At 48.3% G+C, this 12723-nt stretch overlaps 1 protein-coding gene across 1 annotated transcript; it reads right to left on the bottom strand.

Annotated features, from left to right (window-relative positions):
* Positions 1-3663: 3663 nt before the first annotated feature.
* Positions 3664-10416, bottom strand: PRDM14 (PR/SET domain 14). Its single transcript, XM_056482777.1, is given in 7 exon segments — positions 3664-3891; positions 5845-5946; positions 7176-7378; positions 8861-9131; positions 9308-9696; positions 9879-10090; positions 10181-10416. Coding segments are annotated over 7 exon segments (1641 nt in total).
* Between the last annotated feature and the right edge of the window lie 2307 nt (positions 10417-12723).

The raw sequence follows: 12723 nt of genomic DNA, 5'->3' as shown, positions 1-12723 counted from the left end.
CTGTCAAGGAAAATAACACTCCTGCCCTATATTTGAAGATGCCAGGAAAAGGAAGAGATGGATCTTTACATGTGGACACAAATTATTTTTTTTTGTGCTGAACTTGCAGTGCAGCCTCCTTCATGCACATGTCCTTCTGTGCCATGCAGTTGTTCTGGGAAGCTGCCAGATAAAAAGGTGCAGCATGCACACAAGCTCCCTCTGTCTCCTCCTTCTTAGCTGTGTGTATAAATATCCAAAATCACACTGCTGGCTGAGCTGGCTGGAGCTGCATATTCACTCAGCTGCTGAAAGCACAGCCACAAAAGGTGCAATTAAATGTGCAAATCCTCAGGTAAGAAAACCTCAGCTCACTGGACACACACAGGGTACAGCTACACTACAGGAGGATTCCCTAATCTCTCCTAACCTTCATCTGGCAAGCACAGAAATCTGTTTGCTCTGACAACCAGTGCATTTTCATTTCAGAAAACTAGAATCTGCAGTGGTGTGGCAGGTGGCTCAGCTTGACCTCCCTCCTTACCCATTTCTCCCCACCCTGCTGTGAAGTGTGCAGAGCCAAGTGCCATCCTCACTGTCCCCAGCCCCAGCACAGCTGGGACTCGCTATTCAGAAGGGAGAGGATGACTCTATAGGGTAGTTAAATGCTAGAAGGTAGTTTAATTCCTTCCTTTAGTGCTCAGTCTGGATCCATCATCTTGCTTGCAAGTGGGAGTGAACTCAGTCCAGAACTGAATGGCCTCAGCTTTCATGAGCTGTTGGGGCACTAAAGACCAAATCTATCAAGACTCTGGGTGCCTTTGACTTCCTGTGCAGTCAGCTGGTGCCCAGCAGGACAAGGACTAGGATTCCCAAAAAGTGACATTTGACTCTGTAAGGGCTTACAAGTGACACAGAAAACACTCTTCATGCATTTGCTAGTACCTCTAACACACAGCTCTGTGCATCTGACAGAAAACCTTTTAGCATAGCCTAGTAGTGTATACTGCAGCCTCCAAAAATTTATTTTCGTTATTTGCATGAATGCAAGTGTAATTATATTAATAATAGGGAAGATGGGTGCTAATGTCTTTTAAAACAACTCGATGGGTGAGGGTCCTTAGGAAAAACGGGTGTTAATGTCCTTGAGATGTGTTTTAGTGTCTCTACCAAGCTCAAGCTGCAAGTGTTACAAAACCCAGACAGTTTGACTACAGCTTCCAGTGGACTCTCCCTCCCTTTATTCGAATAAAGTTGCAGGACTCCTTCTCCTTTATGGACACCGATTTTTCATAGTGTGGTTTACTGCACAACAATTATCATCAAAATTTACATGTACAGTTTTAATGTGCAAGACAGCCAGTACCTTCAATCACAAGTACAACCCTATACATATTCCTTTACAGGCAACACATCAAATACTACAGAAAGGTGCAAATAATTTAGTACAAGACATCTGAGGTTTTTTCAAGAAAATGCACACAAGAGCACTACAGAGGCACCATTAAATATTCAGTCCTCATTCAAAGCAAAAAAGGTGCTTACCTGCATAGGAAGCTAACCAGGCATTTCACAGTTCTTCAAAGCTATTCCTAGTCATAACATTTTCTTCATTAGTAGGTAGTTTATTTCACCAAATCATGATTTTTTTAAGGGACTGAACTAAAAAAGGCTTCACACATGTAATTCTTATTTCTGTTGGTTAGGATTTTGTATCCTCCTAACAGGAGGTAGCTGGAAGAAATGTTCAGCTCCCCTACCTGTTCTGCATGGTTTGTGCATATAAGTACTGTGGTAATTTTCTGCTCAGGAGTCAATTTTTCCTCTTTAGGGGCCAGGGATACAGCCCTCAAAATGTAAAAAATTTAGCCTGCTGTATTATAGTAATATTTGATTAAAATAAGCAAAAAACAATAATCAGAGTATGATTTTCATTCTACCCTAAAATTTACATGTATAAACATACAATACAAATGGACTTGCTTATTTCAGATACTGCCTAGTGCTGGGCCTCAATATTTTGTTTACCAGTAAATGATGCAATAAACATCTAAAAAATATTTTTACCATGAAAACAATGAGAACAGAGCAACTTAAAATACAAAAAAACACCTTATAAAAATTAGTGCAAATCAATACATTCAAGGATACAGTATCTGCACAGTATAATTATATGTACAAGTAACATTTTTTCTATTTCTATGCTGTATTTAAAGAGACTGTTAAAGTTGGAACAAAATAAAAACTTTTTTATAATTTATGTACAAAATTCTTAATCCTAGCTGATCTAGGATGCTTCAAAGAGAATTTTGTCAACCCAGTAATACCGAACTACCTGTGTTAATCAACTAACTCCAGAAAAGACTTCCATTATTTCTCCTGGATGCAACACACATTCCCCACTGACAGTGAACCCTCTCATGTGCACAGCCTCCTGCCAGTCGTGGTGGTCACTCAGTGAAAATAAATACTTTCATACCAATTACAGCACTCCCTATCCTCAACAGTCCTTTAGCACAGGCTTTTTGTTAAGTCTCCTTTGTCAAGATTTCACATTGATATGGAATGCCACTTTCTTAAGAATTCTTAACCAATTTGGAAGTACATAAACCTGCACAAATCACTCCTACCTTGTTTGTATGGTCAGTGAGAAATGGAGGATGACACCTTCCAGTCCTTCCATGGAAACAAAGTCTTTCCTGCAGACTGGAGAAGGAATTTCATGTGCAGAATTTTTGGCACCGAAGAGTCTTGATTTCACTTATTTGGTACTTTAGGACTTATATTTTGAACAAAGGAAGGGAGTGCTACTAGAACAGTCATCCCAAGTGGAGGAAGGAGGGGAGCACACCCTTGATATCAGGATTCACTGCAAAGATTTACCTGGCCAGGACCAGACAGGTTCAGGGGAATTCAGAAAGAGCTCACTGCTGGGATTGTGCTTGCTCCTGCTGACTCCACAATGAAACACCTCTGTGAGGCCACTTGACTGCTCATTATCCACCCAATGGCTCACTGATGCTTAGGAATATCACCATGTTTGGCTCTCCAAACTCTTGAAAATACAAAACCACTCCACTATCTCTGCTAGCTGGGATTATCAGGCCTGCACATATATCTTACCACCCCACTTCTCTCCCTCTGGGCTAACCAGCTTCCAGCATCCTCTGGAAGAGCTGCTTTCACAGCCCTGGAGCTCTGTCTCCCAGCAGCTGAATGATTTAAAATAGCTCTCTGTTGGTCCAGCAGTCAGTATCTCTGTGGAAGTTCACATTTAGAACATCACTAAAATACAGGTTAAAGGTAAGAAGACCTGTGGTCATGTGTCCAAACAACACAAACAAGAAATGCACCTGATAAAAACATCCCCTGCACAAGCTTTGATACAGACTGCACCAGGCAGCCCACAGGCATTAGACGCAGAAACACTCCTCAGCGATATCTGTGCACAAAGGGGTTCTGGGAGGTAGAATCCCCTCCTCCCTTTAGAGATTAAGGCGTGGGAGGAGAGGGAGAGTGGCTCAGGGTGTGCCCGTGCTCCCTGTGCTCTGGGTGCAGAGGGCAGAGCACCCCCAGAGCTCTCGGGCATCACCCCCGCGGGCGCAGCAGCCGCGCGCACACCGACACGGGGACACGCGGCGGCTCCAGGACACCCCAGGGCTCCAGGACACCCAGGGCTCCTGGCTAGCGGGCAGCGTGGCTCTTGAGGTGGCAGCCGCAGTCCTCGGGCGCGGGGAAGCGCTGGCCGCACCGGGAGCAGGCGCAGCCGCCGTCCTTGCCGTGCGTGCGCCGCACGTGGCTGTCGTGCGCCGCGTGCGAGGCGAAGGCCTTGCCGCAGTGCCGGCACTTGAAGGGCTTCTCCCCCGAGTGCTGCCGGATGTGCGTGCGCAGGATGCTGGACGCCGTGAACGCCTGAAACGGCAGGGATCAGCAGAGTTTGCTTTCACGGGTGCAGTCCCCACCTCCACTAACCCAGCCCCCACCAGAAGCAAGTTACCCTGAGAACTAACTCCTGAAATAGCTCACATCCTCAGGCAAGTGGAAAAAAATAATGTCTCTGAGTCTCTGAGATGAAGCTCAGGGAAAAGATTTCTGACCAAAGGCACCAGTAAATATCTTCTCTATTTCAGAGGGAAGAAGTCAATACTGCCCTAATTAGCTCTGTAGCTCCTTTATGTTTGGGAAACATAGTGCAGGCTTTCCTTCCAGTTTTTGCTTTAAAGTTAAACCCTTTGACTGTCTTGGGATTCAGCTGCTAAAATTTATCCATGCAGTCCACCATACATCACTTACAGGTTCATTTTCCCTGCTCCATCATACTCTTCTCTTTCTGCAGGCAGAGTTTCCAGCCTGTCCCCCCACCACTAACACATTTGAGCAGCAAAGTCATAAAGACTTCTCCTCCATTTGGGAATAAAAGTCTCTCTTTAAATTTGAACAGGAATTTTGTAAAGTTGCCTGAGTTTCCCCCAAAGAGAGACAATTTCAGGACCTTCACTATTTGCAGACCACACAAAATAAATACTGTCTAGTAAGTTTTCACAGCAAACAGCAATTCATTTTAGATACCCTTTCATTAGGAACCTTAGAATACAAAAAAATCACAGACTCCTGTATGTAAGCCCTTGGAGATGCATATCAAGGGCAAAAATATGTTTTGGGAAGAGAACGGTGATCTTGACCCAGCACTGTTCCTTTAATTTAACAGTGTTCTTGAAATAAGTGACCACTGATTTCCAGCAAAGAAGCTGGAAAAGCAAAGGCACTGTTAGAGGTAGAAAAGAAGAATTCTAATTACATAGGAGGAGCTGGTGAGGACTCATTAAAACAGACCCTGGTTTTCCAGACTCAGAAATGATGGCTATGTCCTAGGATAGCTGCATCCTGCAGCCTGAGGACTAATAGTTTAATCTGATCCAAATCACTACTATCCAACCAGAACTGACTGGGGACTGGTCAACTGTCCCTAGAGATCTCTTTTCAGAGCAACCTATAAAGCTCTGCTAACTCCTTTTGTGATCACAAGATTAAGGATGATATCCATCCTAATCTCTGCAAGCAAGTATGTTCAGGATCATGGGGAGACAAAAAATTACAATAGACAGAAGGAGTTTCCTCTGAAATAGCAGGACACTTCAGTTTTGTGTTTTTCCAGCCAGTCATAAACAAAACTTCTCTCTCTATAGAATCAGGAGCAGGTTACCACTGCTGATGGGGCTTCTGCATCGCATGGACACTCCACAGCACCTGGAGCTCTACCAATATTCATCCTCCAGCAGCCTGTGCAGCCACATGCTGACTGCTGTGAGAGCTGCCAGCACTTTCACAGGGAGAGCTCACCTGAATCACCCCGGCTGTGATGGGCAGTAAGAGCACAGCACATCTTTGACCAGGGCTGAATGGTTCTCTTCGTGCTCTTTTTAAAGTGAAACTGCCATGCCCATCAACAGCCCCGATATTTCATGGTAAGCATGCACAAATTCATACTGTGGAGGTTCAGTTTATAGACCAAATCTGTTTATTGCAGTCCAGAAGCAGTGTCAAAACCACCAAAAATTACCTATCTGATCAAAAAGTGGGATACTGGATCTAGCTGCATGCTTTGGATAGGATTTGAAATGCTCTCAAGCTTGCCTAGACCTGATTTCTGCAGCAGATCACTGAGCTGGGACAAACCACAAATTTCATGTCAGAGGGAGACCAGACCCTGTTTCTTGAATCTTGTCCAGCCCTGTCACCTCATCTCACAACTGCCCAGAATATACACCCACTTATCTCCTTACAAATACAAAGCCATTTCTTGAAAGAAAACAGAGAAGAAACAAAGCACAGCAGAGGGAGGGATGGGGCAGGGCTTTGCCTTACCTTGTTGCAGTAGACACATTTGTAGGGGCGCTCCCCAGAGTGAACCCTCATGTGTTTGTTCAGGCTGGAGGACTGAGAAAAGCTCTTCCCACACACAGAGCACTGGGGAAAAAAAATGTTAAAAGGAAGCATGTAACTGCATAGTTAAAAGGAAAAATTAAGTATATGGATGATGTTCACATTTCTTACATATAATCTAGATGTGTTTATTTATGTGTAAACAGTAATTTTAAGCTGCAATGAATTGAAATACCCAGAAATTTAGTCTGGTTTTAAGAACAGATTTACCTGCATATGAACATATATATACTAAAAGCATGCAAATTTTAAAATAATTTGTGTTAAAATTGTTTCAATAAAAAAATTTCTTTTTCAGAATATTGATTTTCAGTAATAAAAATCTGAAATTTTCTGTAAAATAATTTAAAAAATATGTATAAATCAAGCCCCAGCTTTAATTTTTTCCTTAAAAGATAAACTACCTAAAAAAAATAAAACAATCTTAAATTTACTAAGGCAAAGGAAAGGAAAAGGAATTACACGGCATTTAATACCTCATATTTAATGGAATATTTTTATCTCTTACTTATATTTAACTTACAGATATTCTGACATTGTAATAATGCCATTTTAGTTATAAAATATTTTTCTGAAAAAAAAAATACACATTGTAGGATCTATAAAGTAGGTACTTGATTTAACTGTGTCATTTCAAGCTTGCCCTTCCCAAGCTTTTAGAAAAAGTTTAAATTTTCCATTCCCAGTGCTGCTAGAGAAAACTGGTATAGAAACAAGGTGTTTGGCAGAGTAAAGCATCTTAAAGATTTGCTTTCATCAATTGAAAATCTGCTTCACACTGAATGTAAAACTTTTAAGCCCTGTTTGGTCCAACAGACACAGACAAAGCTGTGGCTGGTTCTCAGATCGGAGGGTGGGGTGTGGAAAACAGACATGAGACATCTCTCCCCTGATCCTGGACGAGCCAAGTGCCTTAAAACACAGGTTAACACCACACTGTGTAAGAAAAGGAGCAGCACTCCTATGCACATATCCAAAAAGCCCAGGAGAAATTTTGTTTCTTTTTAAACTCTCAATGAGACTGTGAGGTTTGTTTTCCCAGCCTAAATCCATTAAATTTCTTTAACCAAGTTCTCCTGCACATGACAAGCTCTTCCTGAGCAGTACCACCAGGAAACTGCCGAGAAAACTGGAGGAGGAGGAACGCTATCAACATCTTATCCAGACCAAAAAAAAAAAAAAGAAAAAAAAAGTTATTGTTAGGTACCCTCAGAAGAGGCAGTGACTGAGGAGAAACCCGGGAGCAGGCTCACCTTGTGAGGTCTGTGCTTCTCGTGAACGTGGAGAATATGGATCCTCAGCCTGTCTCTTTTCTCAAAGGATCGGTCACAAAGGTGACAAGGAAATTTGCGGTCCCCCTGGTCCACGCAGCGGGTGTACTTGAGGTGTTTGTCCCGGTAGTACTTGTAGGCAAAAACTTTGCCGCAGCGCTCACACTTGAAGCTCTCCCCGGCTTCTGCAGAGCAGAATGGAAAGTGGAATGGAAAGTGCCACCTCTCCGTTACACCACGGCAAAAAGGATCCAGATCAAATCTGCATCCTTGTCCCAGCCGGCACTCCTACTGGGGATTTTAAGTTTCTGAGAGGGGAATGACTGTAAACGGATGTTGGCAATATCTTTAACAAAATACGTGCCGTGTCTCCTGAGCACTCGCAGTGCTCCCCTTGCCTTTTTAAAGGAGAGGAACAAACTAAAGCCCGCGGTCTGCTAAAATTATTGGCTTTAACTACTTCAGCAAAAGCAGGGTTTCATCCTTGTATATCCATAAATAGCAAGAAAACATGTAATAGAACAACTCATAGAGTCCCACATCTCCCCTTACGGAAGCATTGTGAGATATTGCTTATCAAGAATTGTCCGCAAATTTACCTGCCATACCAAAAGGGAAAAATAATTTCGCACACTTTTTCTATCGTTTGCAAATAACTATTGAACAAAATAACGCGTTTATTTGGCTTTTTGTTTGTTTGTATTCTGTATTTCAATTAATTTTAACCACTGAATTTAGGAAAAACACCAGAAATTTTTTAGAAGTTTACACAGCCTTTTCTGTCTTTAATAAAAGTACCTTTAGCTTAAGCCTTAAAATGAAATGAGCAATTTAGCACCTCTCTGAATTAGACGCTCCAAGACAACAAGTACAAAATTTTCCATGCCAAATTCTCGTGCCGATTTGCTTATCTCTCTTTCTGCTGCACCCGGCCAACCCACCCCTTCCCTGCTCCAGCTCTTCCCGCACTGGCACAAATCTCTTTTTTTCATACATAAGTTTTGCTTATAAGAACACCATACTTTCTGTACATTACGAGTAGAACTACCGTCCCCTCCCCTCACCCTGGCATAGGTGCATTTGACATTTCTTTTGCAAGCAATATCGGCATTACGGGATCGGAACGACTTCAGCCTTCCGCATTGTCTGAGAGCGTTAATTACACTAAAATCGGGTGTGCAACCATAAGATAAAATAGGATCAAACCGCAATAACCCCGAAAAGCCCGTCTCCTCCCAGAACGGGACCCTGAACAGCGGCGCTGCGGGCGAGGCAAGCTCAGCCCAGGACACCAGATGTTTTACAGCCGTCGGACGAGCAGCACTTTAAACCCCCGAGGAACCGCGGGCTGGGAGCGGGCTGCCGGAGCAAGAAAGGGGAGCCCCCGGTGCAGCCCCCGGACTCCACGGTGCCGCTTCGGGGTGCTGGGTCCTGCAGGAAGGGGCGGCCGGGGGAGCCGGGCACACCCGGGGGACCCGAGGGTCGCCGCCCCCGCGGCAGGACCGGTCACCCACCGCCTCATCGCAGCGTCTGGGAGTTCTTTAAACAGCTGGACGAAGGTGATGCCTGTGTTTCTTTACCTTCCTTCGTGTGTATCTAATCCAGGCCAGGCACAGGTCCGTGGGAAAAAGGGGCAGTGTCGCCCAAGGGGCTGCTGGCAGGCTCACCTTCGGGGTGCTCCGGGGGTTTCTTCCCCTCTGCCATGCCCTTCAAGCTGATGGGGATGCCCAGAAACTGCACGTAGCAATCGCCGTACCACACCAGCAGCTCCTGCTTCGGGAAGATTTCCTTGCAGGTCTCGTAGAAGATTTGTCCCTGGCACTGGATAGCCGTCAAATTCTGCTCCTCGGGGAACCTGGCACAGTTCACCAGGGACATCCAGTTGCCAGCGGCGCCCTTCCCGTCTATAAAGTGGCTCAGGCCACCGTATTCAAATATCTGGAGATCAGAGAAAAAAGAATCAGGTCTGACCGACCCTCCAGCACACGTCCCGCTCTCCCCAGCCCACCACCCGCACTGGGCGAGCCCCTCTGGCAGGCTGGGGCAGGGGGATGCCGAGAGCCTCGCCCGGCCCCGCTGGGGGTGCGGGGGGAGCCCGACGGCGCCTCCGCTACCTCCCACATCAGCGAGTTGTCGTCGTAAGTCTTGATCTCGCTCGTGTTGACCACTTTGCCTTGGAAGGGGCCGAAGCGGACTCCTTTCGGGATGGGGTCCGTACAGAAGACTCCGAGCTGGGACACGTCCCCGTAGGCCACCCGGAGCACCGAGAGCCCTGCGGGTGACAGCGGGCTGAGCGGGCGGGGCGGGCAGCGCGGCCGGCTCGGTCCGGTCCGGCCCGGGCCCTACCTGCGGGCAGCTGCAGCGAGTCCCGGTCCAGCAGCGGCGCGGCCGAGTCCGCAGGGCCTGCGGAGAGGAACCCCTTCTTCAGCACGGCAGGAGCGGCTCCTACCTCCCGGACCAAGGCCGCAGCCCGAACCATCCCCCGGCTTTTTCCAGGTGTGGGCTCGTAACGCAAGAAAACCACAGGGAAAGAAAGTCCGACGTGCCCCGGCGATGCCCTTGAGCCCGGCTGCCTGCACCCTTTTGGGGCTGTCCCCGAGCCCTCCCGCACACCCGGCTGCGAGCAGCGACCTGCCGCCCGGTGTCACCCTGCGCCCCTCTGGCCGCCGTCGAGCGGCTCCTTACCCGAGCTGGCGGGGGACACCCGGAGCCCCGAGATGGCGTGCAGGCTGCCGGTGGCCTGGCTGCTCCGGAGTGTCCCGTAGAGCACGGCGTGGAGCTCCTCCTCGGTGAAGCGGTACCTGTGGCCGTGCCCCGCCGCCCCGTCCGCCCCCGGGCTGCGGGCAGCCCTGCGCGGGGGGCTCGGGCACGGCGACAGCGACCGCGGGGCCCCCGGCCCGAGGGCCGAGCCCTCGCCGGGAGGGAAGGGCGCCGGCAGCCCGCTGTAGACGGGCAAAGGAAGGCCGGGGAAAGGGTCGGTGAGCAGGGCGGGCGGCTGGCTCAGGAAAGCGGGGACCCTGCTGAAGGTGAAGGGAGGCAGAGGCGGCTCGGAGGAAACCAGCCCGCCCAGGGGTTTCAGGGGCTGGTAGAAGTCGGGGGCTGTGTCGAAGTAAGGGGCGGGAGGGAGGAAAGAGGGGTAGTAGGAGGGGAGGCCGGCGGGGCTCATCCCGAGCGAGTCCCCGCCGTCTCCGGGGACCGACTCGCCGGCCAGGGACAGAGCCATGCCGGGAGGAGAAGAGGGATCTGCCGGGAAGCAGGGGAGGGGGCAGAGCCAGGTGTCTGCCCTGCGCGGGGCGGGGGCTGCGAGCCGTCGGGCGGGCCCCTGCCGCCCCCCGGGGCTATATCGGCCCGAGGAGCGGGGCGGGGACGGCGGGCACGGGCCGGGGCTCACCGCCCGGGGGTGGCACAGCCCGGGGGGCTGCCCCGACCGGCACGGCCACCCGGGGCGGGGCCGCGGCTACTCACGGAGCGGCAGGGCCGGGGCAGGGGAGGGGGCAGGTCCAGCCCTCCGGACCCACCTTCCGTGCCCTCCGGACCCACCTTCCGTGCCCTCCGGACCCACCTTCCGTGCCCTCCGGACCCACCTTCCGTGCCCGGCTCTGCCCGTGGCTCTGCCCCTCCCGCAGCAGGAGCCCGGGCTGCGGGAGCTCTGCTCCCACGGACCGTCCATCACCTGCTGCGGAGGCGAGGGCTCTCGGGCAGGACACACGGGTCGCACACGGGTTTTCATGGCTCCAGGACCAGGCCTATGCTAACCTGCCCAGGATGCTACCTGGATGGGACCAGAGGAAGACACCTGGCCCCGCAGAGGTGTTGGGTGATCCCTGTCTATGGGTTCATCTTGGGTTTTTATAGGGTTTCTCCTGCCCTCTTTCCAGGTAGATACATGTCAAAATTGCAATGGAAAGGGGACTTGGAAGGGGCTGGAGGATCCTAAGGTCCCAGGTGTTCACTTTGCAGAGTGTCATCCCTGCTGGTGCAGGGAGAGAGAAATCTTCAGCCCAGGACAAAACCCCATGCAGAGTCCCCTTCAGTAGCTCGTTCCAGCCTGGGTGACACTGCGCCTGCAGGCAGGGAGGGAAGGGACAGCATGGGCTCTCTGCACTCTAGAGAGCTTGGGGACTTGCAGCCGTGGGTCTGTCTCAGAGAAAGGCAGCACAGGGCTTCCTGGGCCACAGCTTGAGCCAAACTGCACACAGACACAGCTGGAGTGGGGAACACAGCCAGGCTCAGCTCTTGGAATTTTAAATGTCATTTCAGTGGTTATATTTGGTGGGCTATAAAAATTAATTAGTATAGTTCCATGTGATCCTGTGTAAAATATTGTTTTCATCCCTAAGAAGGGATGTGTTAGGAAGCACTGGGAGCAGCCCCAGACAGAGAAACCTCAGCTCCAGACATGGTCATTGCCTGCACTTGACCAGAGGTGAAGCCATCCTTTCAATCCTGATTTCTTATCTGGCCTGAATGAAGTGCTCTGAAATAGAGTTTAAGAATCACTGTCTGCCCAGAGCAATGAGGGTGTTCAGCCCTCATTCCTTTAGACAATTCCTACTTAACACAAGCTTTCATTTGCAATCTCCTTTTATTTTTTCACTCAGGACATAAGCACTAAGCAAACACAAGCACACAACTCCACTGGAGAGAGACACAGAGCTAATCCAGCCTCCCTCAGCTGCCAAGATCCCTACCATAGCCAGTCCAACACATCTCTGTCCCCAAAGTTGAGCAGAAAACATTTCTGTAGTCTGCATTAAATGTATTGGGCTAATTCTCCTACCTACAACCTCATTCTCCATCCCAACCTCTGTAAGACAGAAGTACTGAATACACTAGGGAAGTTAATATGCACAAGTCTTAAGGAGAAAGTAGGATTGCAGCCTTCTAAGACTTGCTTGAGGTAGTCCCTTAGATTAATGGCCTGATTTTTCAGTTGTCTTTTCAGGTTTTTTTTTTTTCTTCAATTTTCTCTGCTTTGTGCCAAACCTCTGTTATTTGTAAAACAGAATTAATGCTGTAGTGCTTTAGGAAACAGTTTCAGCCAGGCATTTCAACACCACTTTATTGATGCATCAGTAGTATAAAAGTCATACCAGCACTAATCTGATTTACAGGAACAAGTCATTGAGCTCTGATTGCACAGAAAAATTTGAGTTACATTTAGAATTTAACTGCTGCCAGATAATCTGGAATCTTTTGACTATTCTGTGTCCAGGTATCACAGCAAAGGGAAAGGGACTAGGGGAGACACGCTTACATTAGAGGTTCAGAAGAAATTAAGTCAAACAAGTACAACACAAAATTTTAAAATTCTCATAATTAATTAAATTGTAGACATGACCAGAAACAAACAGTTTCCTTTTTCTAGAAGCCTAATGACATAGAGTCCAGGAAAGGAAAAGGGCTTGAAGCACCATTGCCACTATATTGCAGTTAATCTCTAGATGCTTTAACAACCTCTAAGAGGTTAAAGGCATTTAGTACATTAAAATAGTCATTACCTCAGGGAGAGGCAGGACAGCCTTGCAGA

Source organism: Oenanthe melanoleuca, chromosome 2 (genome assembly GCF_029582105.1).
Source record: "Oenanthe melanoleuca isolate GR-GAL-2019-014 chromosome 2, OMel1.0, whole genome shotgun sequence".
NCBI classification, from domain to species: Eukaryota; Metazoa; Chordata; class Aves; order Passeriformes; family Muscicapidae; genus Oenanthe; species Oenanthe melanoleuca.
The sequence above is the reverse complement of the archived record's forward strand: the minus strand, read 5'-3'. Positions and strand labels throughout refer to the sequence as shown.